The 20,082-nt window shown below is 34.5% G+C and overlaps 1 protein-coding gene across 2 annotated transcripts in view; it reads right to left on the bottom strand.

The window, feature by feature from the left end:
- Positions 1 to 15,030, bottom strand: part of ERGIC2 (ERGIC and golgi 2) — a 35,592-nt gene extending 20,562 nt beyond the window's left edge. The window contains exons 1-5 of one of the 2 annotated variants that reach the window (XM_006747198.3): positions 14,898 to 15,030; positions 6,426 to 6,565; positions 4,832 to 4,940; positions 2,713 to 2,759; positions 1,399 to 1,469 (exon numbers count right to left, since the gene is read on the bottom strand). In XM_006747198.3, coding sequence (XP_006747261.1) covers positions 1,399 to 1,469; positions 2,713 to 2,759; positions 4,832 to 4,940; positions 6,426 to 6,531 — 333 coding nt within the window. In that variant the 5' untranslated portion in view covers positions 6,532 to 6,565; positions 14,898 to 15,030. Of the gene's footprint in view, positions 1 to 1,398; positions 1,470 to 2,712; positions 2,760 to 4,831; positions 4,941 to 6,425; positions 6,597 to 14,897 lie in introns of both variants that reach the window. The other variant, XM_081821384.1, reaches the window with a different exon arrangement.
- Positions 15,031 to 20,082: the final 5,052 nt, after the last annotated feature.

Below are 20,082 nucleotides of genomic sequence, written 5' to 3' on the forward strand. Positions count from 1 at the left end.
TCATGATCCTGGAGTCCCGGGATCGAGTCCCGCATCGGGCTCCCTGCTCGGCAGGGAGTCTGCTTCTCCCTCTCCCGCTCCCCCCTCTTGTGCTCTTTCTCTCTCTCACTCTCTCTCTCAAATAAAATAAGTAAAATCTTTAAAAAAATAAAAAATAAAAAAAAAAATAAAGAATGGTAGAAAATAAAAGCAATAAAACATAGAATTAAAACTCAATAATTATTCTTAAAATAGTATGAAATGTAATGCAAATGTTAAAATGTCTAATAATTATCTAGATTGAAATTTCTAGATAATAGTTTAAAATGTGATAACATGGTACCTGAATTTGTAAGGTACCTAACCTCATAAAAATTACAGGGAAATCAATTTTTTGAGTGGGAATACAGGAGTTAGGGAGCAAAGAGATTCAGAGTGGCAATAACAAAGTTACCTTTTCTCCAGAAATTTCTACTTAAAAAGTGTGCATAAAAAGGCATAAATATATTTTATTGCTATAAGCTAAAAATAATGTGATAATCAAAACTGACCTAAAGGCTTCCTTTTATTTTTTTCCTATGACACATTCAGCTATCTCTAATCCTCCTCCATCACCTCAGTCTTCACTTTGCAATCTGCTTAAAGAAGGGTTCACAACTGTCAATGATAAAAGAACTCAAGAATGCATGGGTAAACATAAGTACCACAATGCCAACTGAGCAGAGAGCAACTCTAAGTAGCTGGGAGTTCCCTTCCTTATTCTCTAAAGCTTCTTTAGAGCTAGTTATCACTTGTAATCACCTACTCCTGTCATGTGATATTTGCCCCTGTAACGTGATGGTGTTTCCTGACAAATTGGTTCTATCATACACAACTTGTGCTATGAAAACAATAGGAGAATGTCAGAATTTCACTAGCTTTGGGAAATGGAAGTTTGAAGGAGAGAAAAAAAAGTAAATGCATAGAAAATGTCTCCTCTTAGATATTGCTTTATTCTTCCTTATGTTAAGAGAATACAGCTGAAACATTTTTAAAGACTTAAATTTGCTAAAAGTAGAATACAAATAGGACACAGAATTTCCAAATCATTGGAGGAAAAGAAGAACATTTAATCATTATAGCAACTATAAGAGAAAAGGAAACTATCAGGAAGCATTAACAAAAAACATAAAACATGAATAAGGTTATAAAACAGACTTTAGAGGCTTATCCTAAATGCTAACAATGGTTATTCTCAAGGCTTTGGTATTAGAAATCTTCACAAAGAATACGGGTTACTTTTAAATTAAAAATACACGCACACACACACACATATATATATATTAAAAGCTACAAAACTAAAAGCAAATATCAAAACTGTCTTCAAGAAAACAACATCTCATAGCATATTATTTAAAAGTACATGTCCATTAAACTTACTGGTTCATAAACTAGACCATCTGCAGATGCAACCATTGTTTCTGCTAAATCCAATACATCTGCTCCAACATCTGCATAAAAAAAATAGAAGTTTACATTCTATTTTCGGAGCCAAACTATATATTACATAAACTAACAAACTGAAATGACTAACAGAAAATTCCAATACATAAAATCACTTTCCTATACCAATTATTTGTTCAAACGTTAAAACAGTCGCATTATACAGTTTTGGTGGAAAGTATTCAAAAAATCAGTAATACTTTTTCTGGTTCTTGTTCAGTAAAAAAGGTGACTCAGAATCTCACGGTAAAAAGCATAAACTTCACTCAACTGCAGAGCTTTGCAAAAATTGTCAAGAACCTAATCACAAGTACTAAATTAAATGGCTGCCAAATAAAATATTAAATACAAAAATTTTTAGAAATTAAAAGAAATTTTAAGAGAAAGCCACTGATGACTTTTTAAACAAATCAACAAATAGGAAAAGTTTATTTTGAAAAGGTGAAAATTTTAATGGTATTCAAACATCTAAAATAAGGCAAAAATATGATATATTCAGTAGTAACAAACTCATAGTTTAAATATAAAGTGTTTCTTTACTCTTAAAACCACTACCATAAGGAAAAATAAATGAAAAGGGAAAGAGATTTAAAATTTTTCTGAGATGAAATCTCCCAGAAATTATCTGCTTAAACTATTTTATACTTTAAAAAATTTTATCTCAATTTAAGAGATATTTTCAGTAATTTAAAAGATATCTTTCATGCAAAAACATCCTCATCTTTGAGGGCAATACTGATTCAAACATTATCTATCTAGCATATTAACATTTTCCCACTTCTACCAGTATAATCAAGGGAAGCCAGAGAAGAAAATAAAAAAGGGTAACACATTATTTAGTTAAAAGACTTGGATCCATATTTTAATATGCAAGACTGCAAGTTAAGGGTGACAAACCAAAACAGTGAAACAGGATATGTTGTAGAGCATAGGTGGGTGTAAAACTGGTAACTCCAAACAAGAAAGAAATAAATGATACATCTAAATTAGAACTCTGACTCATGAAAATTTCCTCCAGTTTTCTTTTAATTATACTAATGTGAAAGTTAAATCTCTTCTCCTCATGGAAAAGAAATTTAAAGAATATAAGCTGGGGAGCAAAACAACTTGCATTATTAAATAACATTACCATAGCATTTTAAGATACCATAAAGGAAAAAATAAAGTTAAAACACCACCAGTGGTCTTTTTACTAACAATTCTTTAAACCATAAACAATACATGGACTCAACAAGTTAAAGGTGTACTTACATTGACACTTCATAGCAACAGTAATATCTATATTGATTCTCAATTTGCTAGGAGACAAAAAGGAAATGTTAGTACCTACCAAACAATCAAGAAAACATGAGAAATATAAATCAACTGATCTATGAAAACTTGGATTTCAAACAGAATAAAATATGTTGATTAGAACTTGGATAGCATTTCTTACGGCCAAAACAAAGGCACTTTAAAAGTAAAAATTCTATATTTTGCAATTACTCTAAAAGCCTTTCTGATTTCACAAGTTTTCAACACAGTATCCTTTAATTTAATCATGGTAACTCAACAATGACTCCAAGCAACTCAGAAAAGTCTACCTCTGTTTACATAAACCCTATATAGAATATTCTTTGAAGAATGTAAAATTTTCAAAATCAAGGGTTAGGAATTACAAGTCTTTCTTTTCTATTTATCAGAAATATCGTATCAGGCATTATGCCTAATGCCCTACAATTATTACCTTTTTTATTCTTTTTTTTTTTTTTTTAAGATTTTATTTATTTGAGACCCAGAGAGAGAGAGAGCCACAAGCAGTGGGGAGAGGCGGAGGAAGAAGCAGACTCCCCACTGAGCAGGGAGCCCAGATGAGGGGCTCTATCTCAGGACCCTGAGATCATGACCCAAGCCAAAGGCAGACGCTTAACTGACTGAGCCACCCAGGCACCCTATCTTTTTTATTCCTTATCATGGACCTATATAAAGTAGACAGCTTTCCAATTTTGCAGATAAGCCAGTGGTGTTCGGAGCAGAGTAAATGCCTGGTTGAAGATCCCGTAACCACTGAAGTGGCATATTGGAAACTAAGTCTGAGTGGCTCAGGGTAAATGCACCAAACTGCCAGGAAAAAAAACCCCTATGATGCTTAAAGTTTTGTGTAGCCTTTTAAAAAGGCTCAGCCAATGCTTTATTTTCAAAGGATCAATTCAAATCAAATTAATTTTCAAATACCAGTATTAAGCACCATGAATAACAGAATGAGTACAACCAATATCAGTCCCATCTTGTGCTTCCAATCAAAACTTTTTCCCTCTAATAATTTTTCTCTGGTTTCAATAGGAACTACAGATTTTTGGAGCTTCATATCATCTTAAAATTGTCTAGAGTTCAAACTGTACTCCAAATAACTGTGGGGTTTAGGCTTAGGAGATGCTGTAGGAACCAGAGAATGAGGCCAAGTGGCCAGGCTTCTGGGCATCCCCACTAGCTTATGAGGTAACCTATGTAATACTTCATTTGAAAAAAAGCAACAAGTGATTCATTGGTGCTAAAAACAACAAATTCTTTGAAAACTACTAGTATCCAGAATAATACTCATATTACAGATGAAGAAACTGAGGCCCAAAAGAAGTCAGTTGTGTGATTTGCCCAAAGTTACATAGCAATTTACCAATATTGACTTACTTAATTCTCATTAACCCCATGAGGAAGATACTATAACTATTATCCCCATTTTTATGAAAAAGGAGACTGAAGTACATGCAAACATAGATTTAGTAACTTCCCTAAAGTCACATAGCTAGTAAACGGCAGAAATGGAATTGAAATTGGGAAGTAAAGTATACCCCCCCCACCTAGTGCAATCTTAACATTATAAACCTGTAATCTCCAATCATTAAAAAATCCAAATACAAATAAATTAAGTATATATTTTCAAAGGGTTAAAAGTGATGTTATTTATAGTAAAACTGTATTTAGATAAAATTTATAAAAATCTAGTTATAAGCATATACAATGTAGCTTTAGACACTTTATTTTCCAGCACACACAAGTAAGGTATTTCAAAATCTAAAGAGTAAACAGTTTCAAAACATTAAACAATTTCTACCATTTCAGCATCTAAAAAAATATATATATATTATGTTCTCCTAACCTTTTTATACAAGTGCATATTAATCAAGAAGATCTCTCTTTTAGAATTTAACCAATATTGAAATGATTCTAAAATGTTTCACCTAATGCATGCAATTAAGGAAAATTTTTCAGGACTACTTCTTCAGAACTAAAATAAACCAAGTATAAAAGGTTAGAAAAAATTTTTAAAAGGATATGCTAAGTTTAAAACAATTTGAATCCAAAGATATTTCAAGAAGAAAAAAGAAGTTACCTAGAAAAATCCTTATCTACTTCATATTCATACTTCATCCATGTATCTTGATATACTGAAAATTCCATTATGGTTAATAAAGCCATTGTGGTAAATGCTATTAGAGAAACTGAGAAACGAAACAAAAAACCAGAATTATTTTTAAAAAGTAAACAGGAAACTATTTTAAGTGAGATTAAAATTAGCAAAGAAAGCCCTTATATGATTGCCATATGAATGGATACTATAAAAGGTTTTTCTTAAAATGTTCATTATAGATTTCTTTCTAAAACAGCTCAAAAATGAAGATTTAATGAGCACAAACATGAACACAAACATTTCTACTAGTGAGAAGCATTTTATCTCATCAATATTAAGGGTATCTCACTAAATAGATCTGCCAAATTTTACAAGACACAAAATTTTTCCTTTCTTATATATAGCACTGCCATAGATATGATAAATGATGAAAGTAAGCATAAGTCTTACACTACAAATTTGAAAGCAGTCTCCTCATAATTAAAAACACATCCATACCTGTAGCCAATCTATAAAAAAACTAGACTAATTCTTAGCTCCTGAGAAGCCATGACAATCTGTGTACCAGAAACTCAAATAACATCTCCAAATCTCTAATAAAATTCTCATCTACTTTGGAATCTCCTAAATATATCACCTCATTTATAAAAGCAAGAAAATATCTGACAAAAAGAAAAGAACTATCTTATACTGTGACAAAATATACTTAAAATGGATTGTGCAAGAAGAACTTGCATTTTTTCATTAAAAAAACAATCACAGATTAGAAATAGCAAGCAACTTAACTACACATTTTACCAAATGAAATGTCAATCTTATGTGAAATATTTTATTAGCTCTTCATGGGGAAAGAAATAATAGTAAATACTGTCATAGTCACATATTTTTCTTATATATTTCATATTTGTTTTATTTAATGAACACTTCTTTTTGTACCAGGTACTGCATTAAGCATTTTTTAAATATTAATTTACTTAATTTTAGAGTAACCCTACCAGGTAAATATTGATATTATCCCCATTTCATGGAAGAAGAAACTAAAGCATAGATGGATTAAGTAACTTTCTTAAGGTCAAGTAGTTAGGAAGAGGTAGAGGTGGGATTTAAATCCAGACGGTCTGGTTCCAGAGTCTAAGCTCTTAACTACTACCTCATGCTGCCTCTCTCCAGTAATATGAAACTAAGAATTTCTATTATAATATCTAAATTGATTTATTCTTAATCAAAATAGGACTGAAGCAGTTCAAGATCATTAAATAACTTCTTCCAAGTTCAATTCTATTTATATACAATTATACATAACTCAAGAGCACCAAAGCAGTAAAATTGGATTAATTTGTTCAGCAATGTTTTAATAAATGCTGCTAAATGCATAGACTGCACTGGGTTTAGATGCCAAAGAAAATATACATGACAATAAAATTAGGGCAAACAGTGTGACATAAAGACAGACCAGTCACAAAGTTATTGTGCAATTCATTGATGAGTTCTTCTTCATGACTACATTTCTGTATGTTGTTGCCTGGCTCCCTAAGAAGCTGCACTTGAAGGAGTTTTAATTGGAACTGATACTCACCTGTACCCCCACTGGCTGACGTCTCTACATAGCTCTCAGGAACCTTCGGAAAGGCATCCAGCTCTTTCACCAAACTTAAGGTTTTTTTCCGATTCAGTCGCCTCATCTTCAGGAAAACCTTCTTCTTTCATATAGTCATGCTAAGGAATAAATAATAACTAACTGAATACTCTAAAAAAGATACAAAGGTTTCTTTTAATTTTAGATAACTGACAAATGTTCTTGGAACAACTTAACATTTTCATTCCTCCTTGAGAAAAAAGCTTAATGCTTGTAACGCACCTCTCCTTTCTCCATCCCACCCTGACAAAACATACTAATGAAAGGCAATTTACACACACAAACACATTAAACAGCAAAAAAGTGAAAAGCAATTCACATTCATAATATTTAAATATACAAATTAAAATAAGAAAATGTTTCTTCTATTAAATTAGTAAATATTAAAATACATTCCCACTAATAGATGACAATGAAATAAAATAGATATGCTAATCTATTGCTAGCAAGAATATAAATATTTACCACTCTCCTTTTGACTAAGTAAATTCCCTTTTTAGGAAAGTATCCTGAGGTAATAATCTGGTTGTCACCAAAACTTTGATTATGAGGATAATTCTCATTATGAGAATAATTCTCATATTGTTATTTTTTTTTTTAAAGACTTTATTTATCTATTTGTCAGAGAACACAAGCAGGGGGAGCGGCAGGCAGAGGGAGAAGCAGGCTCCCCACCGAGCGGGGAGCTCAATGCGGGGCTCGATCCCAGGACCCCGGGATCATGACCCGAGCCAAAGGCAGACACCCAACCAACTGAGCCACCCAGGCATCCCTCTCATATTGTTATTTTTAAATATCAAAGAAAGAAAGAAATGCTGGGTAGCCAGTATACAAACTATGGTGAATTAAAAGCTCTGAATGTATGTAAACACCGAAAATCTTATAAAACATTTAATGACATAGGAAAATACTCATAATACATTAGGAAAACACTAGAAAGTTGTAGAAGTCCAGTTTTATGGGAAACGGGAGGAAAGATACACAAGAAACTGATTCAAAGTCTATATGCAAAAATGTTAAATCATGGAAGGATTTTAATTGTCTTTTTAACAAAATTTTGGACTTTCTATCTATTTTTGCAATAGAAGTATTATTTAAAAACTGCCTGCTTGGTATTCTTTTTTTGACCAGTATGCCAACTATATCTAAAATATGTTACAAAGCCATAAAAATAACTGAATTCTCAAATATTCATATAACTTTTATAAGACTGACTTATATAAATAATACTAGAGGTGATACTATAAAGCATTACTAGACATCAAAGTTGTATTAATAAAATCAACACCTAATAGAATAAATCAAATGGTTGCGGGAGCCACTAAAAGAAAAAGAATTTCTCTAGAAGAAAGCAGACTCATCTGAAATCCAATGGGTAGGATTAATATAGAAAGAATGGGCCACAGAAAGGGCATTTGTGAACAAAAAGGAGAGTCAGAGAAGTAAAAACTGGCAGTGATCATGAATACTGTCCAAGAGACCAGTCCCTAACCAGGGGCACTACTAATCAGTCCACAAGGGGGCTACTGCTCTTAAGTGAAACTGGAAGCATTAATATGTTGATTTCATTTGCTATTAAAAACATCCAACTAACTTCTCTTTCCTATTCCATATGCACAACGTGGCCTTCAGATTATAATTTTGCTTTTCATGTGTATGTTTTTCTTAACGAAAAAAGAGACATGTAAACATGACAGATGAGTTTCTGATCCCCATGACAATTATAAAACTGGTATTCTCATTTGTAAATTAAGCTTCTGAGTGTTTGTAGGCATAAGCTGTGCTCCCTAAGTTTATTAAACTCAGAGTAATCAAATTTATTTTCTGTACCTGCTTAGTGGTAACTATACCAAGATTGATTCTTCTTCAGTCTTTCAATTTCTACTCATTCCTATTGGAGTTAAATATTAAATATGTTCAAACCTCTTATCTTTAGAACAAAACTCCACATTAAATCCAGTCCAACTGCAGCTATATATCTCTGGCTGCTTATCTATAAGCCAAACTTAAAAGAATGAATTGTCAGGGCACTTGGCTGGCTCAGTCAATTGAGCATGTGACTCTTGATCTCAGGGTGGTAAGCTCAAGCCCCATGCTGGGGGTAGAGTTTACTATTAAAAAAAAAAAAACAAAAAAACCTGTCCCTATTTGTATACTGTGACTACTTCCTCACTACATGCTCACCTCTTAACTAAATTTGATCTGAGCTTGGTCATTAACAACTTCTTTAGTACGAAATCTTATGGACATTTTCTAGTCCTTATCTAATTTTGACTCTGAAAAAATAGTTTATCACTTCTTTTTCTTCTTGAAACAGAATCTTACCTTGGCTTAAGTGATACTATATTCCTGATTTTCATTCTACCTTGAAGACCTTCTTTGGCTTACTGTACAGATTCCTCTTCCTTCAGATTCTGCACTTGGTGCTCCTCCCAACCCCCACATTTTCCCCCAGTGACCTCCCAACCCTACAATTTCCATCTACATGCTGATTCTTCTCAAATTTTTATTCCCAGTACAAATCTCTCTGCAGACATGTATATATTTTTCTTTCTATGACATTTTCATTGGGTCATTCCAAAGACAATTCAGACTCAATTAATTGCTTTTTTAATTTTGTTTTCTCTCCACTATAATGTTAGAGCAGGAACCTGTCTCACTTGATCTGTAGACCTCCAACACCTGGGACAGGGGTATTTAATAAATACTAAGGGGAAAAAAGGAAGGAGGGGAGGGAGGGAAGGAGGGAGGAAGGGACATTCCCCAAAGAAGGAAGAAAGGAAATTTCCCCAGAAATACCCATGACAGCACAGCTTTCCAATCAAAACAGTTATAAGTAAATATATAAAAATATAAGATCCACAAGGAGAGGAATTTTTGTTTTTTTCCACTCTAGTAGTCCTAGTACTTAGAAGAGTGGTTGGCACATAACAGGTATAGATAGCATTGTTGAGCAAATGAATTAAACTGAATTTTACTCCTAAACTTTATTTTTCTAAGCTTTATAAATTTCTTTTAAATTACATATAAAGATATGACAGCAGCTGGTTTTACAAACCTTCTAACAATTCATACAGCTTATTCAGCACTCCTCCCACTTGGCTACTTCCCAGACTCTATCTATGATCTTCCATTCTTATTTTCCACGATTACTTTTCTAGAATGGAGCACCTTGCCACTCTGCCATTCCTGTCCCACTCCTCTTAGATCAGGACTAACCTACATCCAAGAAACTCATTCCATCCTCAATACCTGCCACTCTACTCCATAGAGCCACTGTTCTGATATGAACAAATTATCCAATAACTTCTAGTTTTTCTAAAAGCATCCTTTTACCTGCTTTTTTTCATGGAACTTGACATTCTCCTGGTGGTAATTCCCTTCGAATCCTTACTTCATTTCTGAGACTCACAGGGTAAAGCAGCACATGTTTTATACATCATATTACAGTTTCTCAACCATCTCTTCCCTTCTACTTCTAATAATAATAAACACATATACTATACAGAATTATAGCTTTCATACTATGTGTTAGGTATTATTTGAAGCATTTTATATATTTATTCATTTAACCCCCTAAACAACTCTATGAAGTAGATGCTATTTTTATTCTCATTTATAGTTAAGAAACTGAGGCACAGAACAGTCAAGTAATTTTTGCAGGGCCACACAGCAAGTGATAGAACATGGATTCGATCCCAAGCAGCTTGGCTCCAGAGTCCATGCCCCAAACCACAGTGTACACTGACACTTCAGTACAAATGATCATCTTCTACTAACATCTGGATATATTTAAAATTTCCTTAATGACTCTAGCACCTGGATCATTCAATATGCTTCTCTTCCTCCTCATTCCATCACAATCCTTTGCAAGTCATGACCCTATGACACTTATCCTATGGCATTCACTCACAATGATAACGCTTTTACCAGGTAAGTGTAACTGATTTTCTATGCCAGTGACTTCTCTATGCAAAGCCACACACAAGCAAGACCACATTTTGGCTCCTCTTAACTTTTAAAACTGCTCCATCTTTAAAATCTAAAACACTAATTTTCCTCTGTGAGCAGAACCAATTATCCTTCAGGCTCTTTAATTTCCTAACTAGGACAAAAATTTGTTCTTCATTATCCCTGTGTTTCCAATCCCTTGGACTTCTTCCAGTTATCCAGTTCCACTGCTTCTCCATCTAGCTTGGTCAGCCATTTTAAAAAATGCATTTAGAAATACCCTAGATCGGGGTACCTGGGTGGCTCAACTGGTTAAGCATCCAACTCTTGGTTTCAGCTCAGGTCATGATCTCAGGGTCGTGAGACTGAGCCCTGCATTGGGCTCCGTGCTCAGGGAAGAGTCAGCTTGAGACTCTTTCCCTCTCCCTCTGCCCATCAACACCCCCCACCCCGCTTGTGCTCTCTTTCTCTCTCAAATAAATAAATTTTAAAGGAAGAAAAAAAAGAAGTTCCCTAGATCACTGGTTTCCAGAAGTCATTTCCATTCTGTTATAAAATTTTCTTTTCTGAACCTTAATGAAAAACCCAAAGACAATATAGGAAACTTTTAAAGCTAAATTTATTCAATTTAAAAATCTTGTATCTGAGATTATCTCCTTCCTTTTTTTTAATGTGTCAAAATGTCCTTTCTTTTATGAAGTGATAAAAGTAGGTAACAGAGGTTTTTGTTTGTTTTGATTTTTGGATTAAAAACTGCAATTCTACATCAGTCCTCACATGCAACCCCTTCCCCTGTTTTGTTTTGTTTTTTTTCCTCTATTTTGTGTACTGGTCCACAAAATCTAAAAACTTAGGAGCCCCTGCATTTGATTCCTTTGCCCACTGGTTGGTGCTGCTCTTCATACTTTCCCAGTCTCCAGTAACAGACCTGTTTTCTTCAATTTCTCCCCTAAACTGTCATGTATATTAAGAAGCAAAACAAACAAAAAAAGTCTAGGAAGTCACTGATAACAGCTGAGACTAAGACAATGCTTTGAAAAACTGCCTAAGAAATAAGAAACCACCTTTCATGCTGGAACACAGACACATACTATCATCACTCATCTAAGTCATTTCATACAGCCCATATTTCATCACTGCATCCATTTGAATACAATGAGACTATCAGATGCTTTGCCAAAATTAAAACACAGAATTCATAACACCTTTTAGTCTGCTTAAGTTTAACTACTCCAAACAAAAATGGAGAAACAATTTTACTCCTGCTATCCAAATTTTATGAGCTAACTTCTATTTTTAATATATATTTGGCAATATGAGAAATATTTAATTGGTTAATATATATGACCATGTTGACCATGAAGTATGTTCCCTAAAAGGATACAATGGAGTCCTAACCCTGGTGTTTGTGAATGGGCCTTATTTGGAAATATCTGGGTCTTTGAAGATGTAATTAGTTAAGATGAAGATCATACTGGATTAGAGAGGCCCAAAATCCAGTGACTTGTGTTCTTATAAGAAGGCCAGGTGAAGACACATAACCAGGAGAGAATGCCATGTGAAGACAGAGGCAGAGATTAGAGGGATGCACCTACAAACCAAGGAGAGCCAAGGATTACCCAGATGCTACAAACGGAAAGGATGGATTCTTTCGTAGAGCTATCAGAGGGAACATGGCCCTGCCAAGACCTTGATTTCAGTCAACTAGGCTGACTGAACTCTGAGAAAAGACATGTTGATGTTTTTAAGCCATCCAGTTTATGGTAATTTGTTACAGCAGCCCTATGAAACTCACACAAGCCATTAATAAGAATGAGAAAGGACACAGAACAGATATTATCCAGGCCATCAATGAACTTCAGAAACAAAAAGCAAAACAATAACTTGTCTGTAACTTTCAATTACTTGATTATATTGCATTAGAATTCACTAAAATTTTATTATGAAAGATAACTTAGTTTCACTTGACAAATACTAGATAGCCCCCCAAAAGTACTTATTCTTCTCACTTTAAAACTTAGACTTTTTACAATAGAGTTCATGTTGTTTTTAAAATCATTTACCCCAACATAATTCAAATAAATCTAGTAAACTTCCAAGTGATTTTTAAAAAAGGTATATTTGGAAGCTGAGTAAGATGGTATAAATATGACTTTTGTGACCCCAAAAAACCTGGGTTAATATCTAGTCAGTCACTTACTAGCTATGTGACAAATTTGGAAAGATCCTCAACATCACAGAATCTGCTATTATATTTTACTTTAAAAGGAGGGAGGGAGGCATAATGGCTACCTCACAGTTTCTAACAAAGATAAAAATGAGTCATTTGGTAAATGTTTCTAATTTTCAAAAGAAATGCAAAGATTTGTAGAATATTTGAAATTTATGTTAAAGTCCTTGAGGAAAGAGGGATAGTATCTGAGATTAGGTTAATTATATGAATAGACTGAGGATGATATAAATTGATAGAAAAGCTAAGAGAAGAGGCTGTAGAGTGATGGCAACACAACAATTTGGAAGTGCCTAGCAGCAATGTGAAGCAAGGATAAATACAGTCTTCCTCAAATGACAGCTTGACTGTACTGACTACTCAATAAAAGTGTACAAAACTGAAGTGGAAAAGGTCAGGAACTCATAAAATACACTAATAGAATGAATGTCTCCAAATGCAAGAATGGGCCAACAAGGCACCAAGAGCAGAACTGGCCTAGACTATAATAAGACTGTATGGAGTAGTGGAAAGGAGGAATTTGTACCTTAGTAATTGAGAGAACAGCGTAAGAAAGCAAGCCATTGGAAGACGGAGTTTAAAGACATATTAACCATACAAAAGAAGAGTGTTTAATCACTTTTGGGATCAGAAAGAAATTACATTCAAAAGCATCTTCTTCAGTCTGTATTTTGACTAAGTACCAAGGCAACATCTTGTGAGTAACTACAGAAGTTAGGAAACAAAAATTTTTAAAGAACAAGAGCTAATATTAAATGAATGTTAACTGTATGGCACTGTTCTAAGGGCATGTGTTAACTCATTTAATCCTCACCAACAACCTTATGAGTTAAATGTTGTTATTGCCATTTTGCAGATAAGGAAACTAAGACACAAAGAGGTTAATTTGCCCCATCATGACATTAAAAGGCAGAATCAGAATAAATACCGAACAACTGTTAAATAGAATTTGTTAGCTGGCAGACTGTCTAAATGTAACTTCCATTAAAAATAAGTTTCACTATTTCTTCCAATTAAACCATTAATCCCTAAAGAAAATAAATTTATATATTTTTTCTAATTTTTTTTTTTATGTTCCAGACTAGGCCTGATTTCCTTTGAGAGATCTTTCAAGCTTGATATATTTTTATGATCTGTACCCTCAAGCCATTTCAACTCAGTTGTGTACTAAAGTTTATTATCAAAAACAAAACAAAACAAAACTACTCTCTTCCCCTTCCCCCCCTCCCCGAAACCATGAAATTTATTTTTTCTCTAGGAGAACTGGAATAACTGCATCAATTTAAAGATATCTATAAACAAAACAAGCATACTCCTGAATTCTTCAGTGAAGAAGCCTGACTCATTTCTTTTAACGGCTATATACCAGAGTTTAATGTATCAGGCTAGGCAATTACTTAAATAAAACTTCAAACAAATGAACAAATCCTGTTTTTAAATGTATCTCTAATTGCTTCTGAAAGCCAGTCTTGCAACATTTTAACAGATATTATGTAACTTTGCGTTAAGTCTTGAGGGCACTAAATCCTAAATATAAAAGTTAAACATGTTTTCTCAAACAATGGCCTATCTACCATATACACTACTTATACCCAAGGCTATTTCCTACCACGAATTGACAAGTTACCTTCCGAAGGTTTCTCAACCCTCGAGGGTTTAAGAAAAGTAGTGACACTCAGACCTCTCTCCTATAGCATCTCGCCAGCCGTGCCCCTTTCTCATTTCCCCAAGCGGCGTGCGAAACTCTTTCGAGGCGAGGCCAAGACCTCGGTCTTTCTTAAAGAGAGCAATCTGCTGCCAAGAATTTGGTATTTGCCTGTATGGGGGTGGGGAGCCAGACACCCGGGAGGATGGGGACACGATCCGGCTGGTCTTCACAACACGGGACCCTTCTCAGTGAGGACCAGAAGAGCCACCGGGGCACCGCACACCGCGAGGAGCAATGGGTCAGGGTCAGCCGCTATCGGAGAAGCACTTAAACTCCTTCAAGTTGCAGGATAGGCAGAGACACCGGACTGGGGAGAGAGGAGCTCCCAGGGGCAGCGCTGCCCAGGGTCCTGCCAGCAACGCCCCCGGGGGAGGTGGAGCGGCTCCCCAGTCCGGCCCTCTCCCCAGAATGATGAAAACAGGGAGCCAACCCCATGACAGATTCTCAGCCTCCTTAACCACATTCACGCCCTGAACAGCCTTGGAACAATCAGGAGAACACCACCCAGCGGGGTCTATTTTACCTTGTGTTACGGTATCAGCCGACCGCCATCTTTCACAGAAGCCCGGGTCGCCCGGGCTCCCGTTTACCCGAAAATATCGCGAGAACAACAGCGACAACCACCGCTGAAAACGTCAAATGGGAGGCAATATAGAGTTCTCGCGATATTCCCTTTGCTTACGAACTGCTTTGTGAATCAAGAGGTGTGGTTAAGATGAAAGGGGTGTAGCTAAACAGAGCGTAGGTTGAAACATAGTTTAGGTGTAACCACGTGGCCAGTAAGCAATCAGCTTTTCCAGGAAGCAGTGGATTACCTTCCAACTGATAGTTACAGACCACAGAACGAATCTCAGCTCCTCACACTTTACTTAATTGCTAATGAGAGACTTGGGAGCAGGATTTATCATTTGCAACCCTAATGCGTATCACGTCTCCAATCTGCATCACGTTTTGTGCCTTCTGTTTTTGCCTCCTTATTTTCTCCCGTCAAGAACGTTTAAACTTCCTTTTCCAGACAGATAATGCTTTTAATTATTTGTTCAGTGTTTCTCTTGACTTCCAGATAGTGAGCTCCCTAAGAAAGCACATCTGTCTTTCTCACCTTTATATCGCCAATACCTCCTATGCACTCAAATATTTGTTAAGAAAATTAAGACTGGTACAGGAGACAATTCCACTTCCGTGCCTGGATTTCTGAGATAACACATGGAAGATAACTTCTTGGGAGAGTTTCTCTTTCCTGTAGTAAATTTTAGACAAATAAGAAATAAACTTCTATTATATTAGGCACTGAGACTTTGGTATTGTTACTGCAGCAAAACCTGTTATTGATACAGAAATCCGTAGTCTGGATGGAAAATCCATCTGAATTTCTAGTTTTTTAAATTGTAAAGTTAGAATGCCAATTTGAGATCTTCCTTTTATTTTAATGTGTTTATGACTATAAATTTTCCCTTAGCACTGCTTTCGCTGCATCCCATTTTAAGTTTTGATATGTTGTGGTTTTGCTTCATTCATCTCTAAATATTTTTAAATTTCCCTTGTAATTTCTTCTTTGGCAAAATTGTCTTAATTATTTTTTATTTTTTATTTTGGGTGTATGTGGTATGAAATAGGGAGTCCAATTTCATTTTTGTCCATATGAACAAATAATTTCCCAGTTCCATTTATTGAAAAGATTTTAAAATAAGCTTTTAGAAGTAAAATTTCCTTCTGTAAAAAAAAAAGAAAATTAATACTTCATCTTTTCCTAACACTTTGTAGTATAAGAGGTAATAAAGGGGAATTTGGAAAGAAGGGATAAATGGAAACTGTTCGAGAGTAAGCCCAGCTGTAGTCAGATTTTCCAATCAAACATTAAGATTTTAATTTTGTGGTTTATTGACCAAAGAAGTCTTACAACAGCATACTAACTAATGTTTATACAACAATCACTGCTTTTTTTTTCCAGTAAGCATTGTTTTAAAGTTTTACTTGCCTTATCTTATTTAATCTTTACAAATGTATAAAGATATTGGTAAACCATTATTTATCAATAAATACAGGAATTGAGTCAAGTAGCAATTAAATGATTTACGCATAGTCAGAAAGCTGGGAGAGGCAGAGAAATCTCGACCACATTACTAAACTGCCCTTGGAAGGAGGAAGTCACACAACTTCATTTAGTGAATTAATATTTATTGAAATACAAAATTTCACTAAACTGAAACTATCCCAGAAAATAAAAGCAGATAAAATGTTTCCACTGATGCAATTTCATTTCCAGACTTTTCATGTCAGTGTTAGCCCTCCTTCACATATTTAAGAAAAGGTGTATTGTAGTAGGTAAGAGTGGGGTTAGAATTTCCTGGGTTAAAATTCCAGTTCAACCATTTACTAGCATGTGACCTTGGACACATTATTTCATTCCACTTCCTCACCTGCAAAATGGCATGATAATATCTCATATGATTGTTATAAGGACTAAGTGAGTTAATAAATATCTAAAGTGCTGCTTTACCTAGCCACAAAGGTACCAGCAGCCCTTTCTTCTTTGTGGGTCTAAGATTATATGGGCTCTTGCTTGGATGGAAGCTGGCTGTTGTTCACTTAGTTACACTTGATCGCTAGTCTCCAGACTAATCTACTTTCAGGAATAACTTTCCCATAAGAGTTGGATTTCCCAGTACTGCAAAACTGACTAATTTGATCCTGCTTATTTAAAAAACTCACCATTTCCCAAGCTACCAAATGAATACAAAATTAATTTCCCCTGAAGCTTGAATCTCAGCTTAACTTTAAAGAGATGCGAATATTTAATCCTATGTTGTTGGTAGCGGGTTTAAATCTGGAAAACAATTTGCTTCCAAAGGAAAAAAGTCCATTCCATTATATGTTACCTGCAGAAGAGAACCAGGAGATAGGTTTTAAATTGGAATTTAAACTGGTGCTAAACAACCTGTATTTTGTAGATGCTCAAAGGTATTTTCATGCTGTTTTTTTTCTTTGTAGTTTGAGTAAAAGTTTTAGCAAGTTAGCAGCAAAATTAAGATAAATATATATATTTTTTTGCTATATATATATATATATATACATATATTGCTATATGAATGCCTCACAAACACCTCGAATTCAATATATTCCCAAGTGGATCTTATTATTTATCCCCAAATCTATTTCTTCTCTTCTGTGCCTAGGAAAGTCAAAGCCACCACTAACCTCAGATTCAGACTAGATTCCTCTGTGTCTCCTCCTCCTTCTCACTAGCTACTAATCCTCATGACCAGACAGTTCCTTTTATAAGACTCTTCTCAGTTTCATGCTATACATCAGGCCTTCATTTTTACTTGCTTCAGTTACAGGTCATTATCAATGTTAAACTGAAATTTTGTATTTACATTTTTAAACATTGTGCTTTACACTTTTTTTTTTTTAAGAGAGAGAGTAAGCACATAGCGGGGGAGGAGCGGCAGAGGGAGAGAATCCCAAGCAGCTTCCTTGCCCAGAGCAGAGCCCTTCATAGGGCTCGATCTCACAATCCTGAAAATCATGACCTGAGCTGAAATCAAGAGTCGATCACTTAACCACTTAACCAACTGAGCCACCCAGGCATCCCATCCCATGCTTTACACTCTTAAATGGATTTTTCATCTGCCAAGTTGGGACTTAAAAATCTGAAATCACTTTTCATGTGCCAAGTTTAGATTTTGTACATCAGCTAATGGATAAATACTCTAAGTCTGTGTATAGTGGCACTATGTGCCATTAATAGCTCTGTTTCAGTAGAGTTACCATCAAGATCTGTAAAGCATTGTGCAGTATTTCAGCATGACTAATAATGGATCAGAGGGACCACAGATCACTGTGACCTGGCCATTCATGGAACATTCACTGAGTACCTTCTATGTGACAAGTGGTGTGTTAAGTACAGAATATGACCTAATGACAAAGCAGACAGCCCGGCCGTCATGGAATTTGTACTACATTGGGGTACACAAGTACCAAGTAATAAACCCCAAAACAAATATGCGACTGTGGCTTGTCATTTATCTTAATAGTTATTAACACATTATCATCTTAAGAGTTATTAGTAAACTATTTTAATAGTTATTAATATTGTATTATGTGTATTCAACATGTTTTATTATAGTCTCCCATAAATTTCAACATAACAATATCTAGCTGAAGTTTGTATTTTATGCAATATCATTCTCTACATTGATTACAACATTTGAATCTGGTGTTTTACTTTTCATTTCCGAATATTTTCACTAGTATTTTTTATCTTTGCATCATAAATATATTGTCTCATCTATTTGATTAGCTATTTTTGTGAACTGTCAATATTTTAAAATGAATTGTAGCTCTTTTATATTTCTTAAGACTGTTAAACATATTACTAATTTCATGTTAACAGTAGATGAAATTCTTCATGTAAGTGCCTAGAACACAGCATTATAAATACTTTAATGCACTATATTAAATTAAAAAGAGGCAGCATATTTAACTCACATACTATAGATAGTCAAATTTTGATTTCAATAATATGACGTAAGTAGAAATGTCTGCAAGCTTTATTGCCTATCAAGCTCAAATGCCTTCAGGCAGGTAGCGTATGTGTCTCATCCAAAGGCTTTGAAAGTCCAACTTCTTTAGAACACTGTGCTGACCTCTAAAGACACAAATGTAGCCTCCCAGACCAAATGGCTGATAGCCTGTGTAACAGTCACTACGTTATTTGCATCTATTAATGTTAATATTTATAAATTCATAAACCTAGATGAAACTTGGAAAATAATATCTAAGAACAAACACATTTGTATGTGGGTGTCTTTATGTTTGTATAATTTTTATATACATGGCAAACTGTCAATTACAAAAAAAAAGAAAAAAAAACCAGGATGCTATGAGAGAAAGAGTCAGCTTTCAACTGAGTAAAGCAGAAGATATTTTTCCTTTTTCTGATGTGGTTATCTAACATGGATGTTGAGCTAAAAAGATGAAATAATTTCCATCCCATATATGAACTATGTCCCTACGGGTGATTTTTATATCATGTAAAAAATACACAACTAAATATATAAATAATATACGGTCAGGATTCAGATGCTTTGACTAAAAATTATGAATATATACCTTACTATCACTGTTCAAAAGGACCTAACTAAACATAATAACCTCCGTTATTACATGTAAGCCTTATTTTTATTTCTGTTCATTTTTTTTCATTCACATGTTCAAGTGTGTGCATGAAGCTGGCCCAATTCCAATATTTCCCACTTCCAGTCTCATTTCCTTAGTCCAAACTCCACACTTGCACTAGTATTATCTTCTGAAAACACTTGTCAGTGTGGTATGGTGATTAAGGTCTATAATCAGAAAAACCTATGTGCTAATTCTGCTCTGAAACCAGCTTTTTAATATGAAACAAGACACTTAACCTCTCTTGCTTCAATCTCTTCATTGGTAAAATGGGAAAGATTATGCCTTTCTAAACAATTGTGCTTAGAATTAAATTAATATATGTAAAGTAGTTAGTACATAGAAGGATATTAAGGTAGCCTGATGAGATTGTCATTCTCCAGTTAAATCCTTTTGGGAATTAGGAAGGGAATTATTGAAAAAGAAGTGAAGACATAAAGGAATGAGTAATTGGAAAGATATACAGGTACTTATATTCTCAAACAGCAAGTCTTATAAAAAATATTTTTAAAGGATTCAGGGGGTGG

The sequence above is a fragment of the Leptonychotes weddellii genome, chromosome 5 (genome assembly GCF_054177405.1).
Source record: "Leptonychotes weddellii isolate Sample4059 chromosome 5, ASM5417740v2, whole genome shotgun sequence".
Taxonomy (NCBI): domain Eukaryota; kingdom Metazoa; phylum Chordata; class Mammalia; order Carnivora; family Phocidae; genus Leptonychotes; species Leptonychotes weddellii.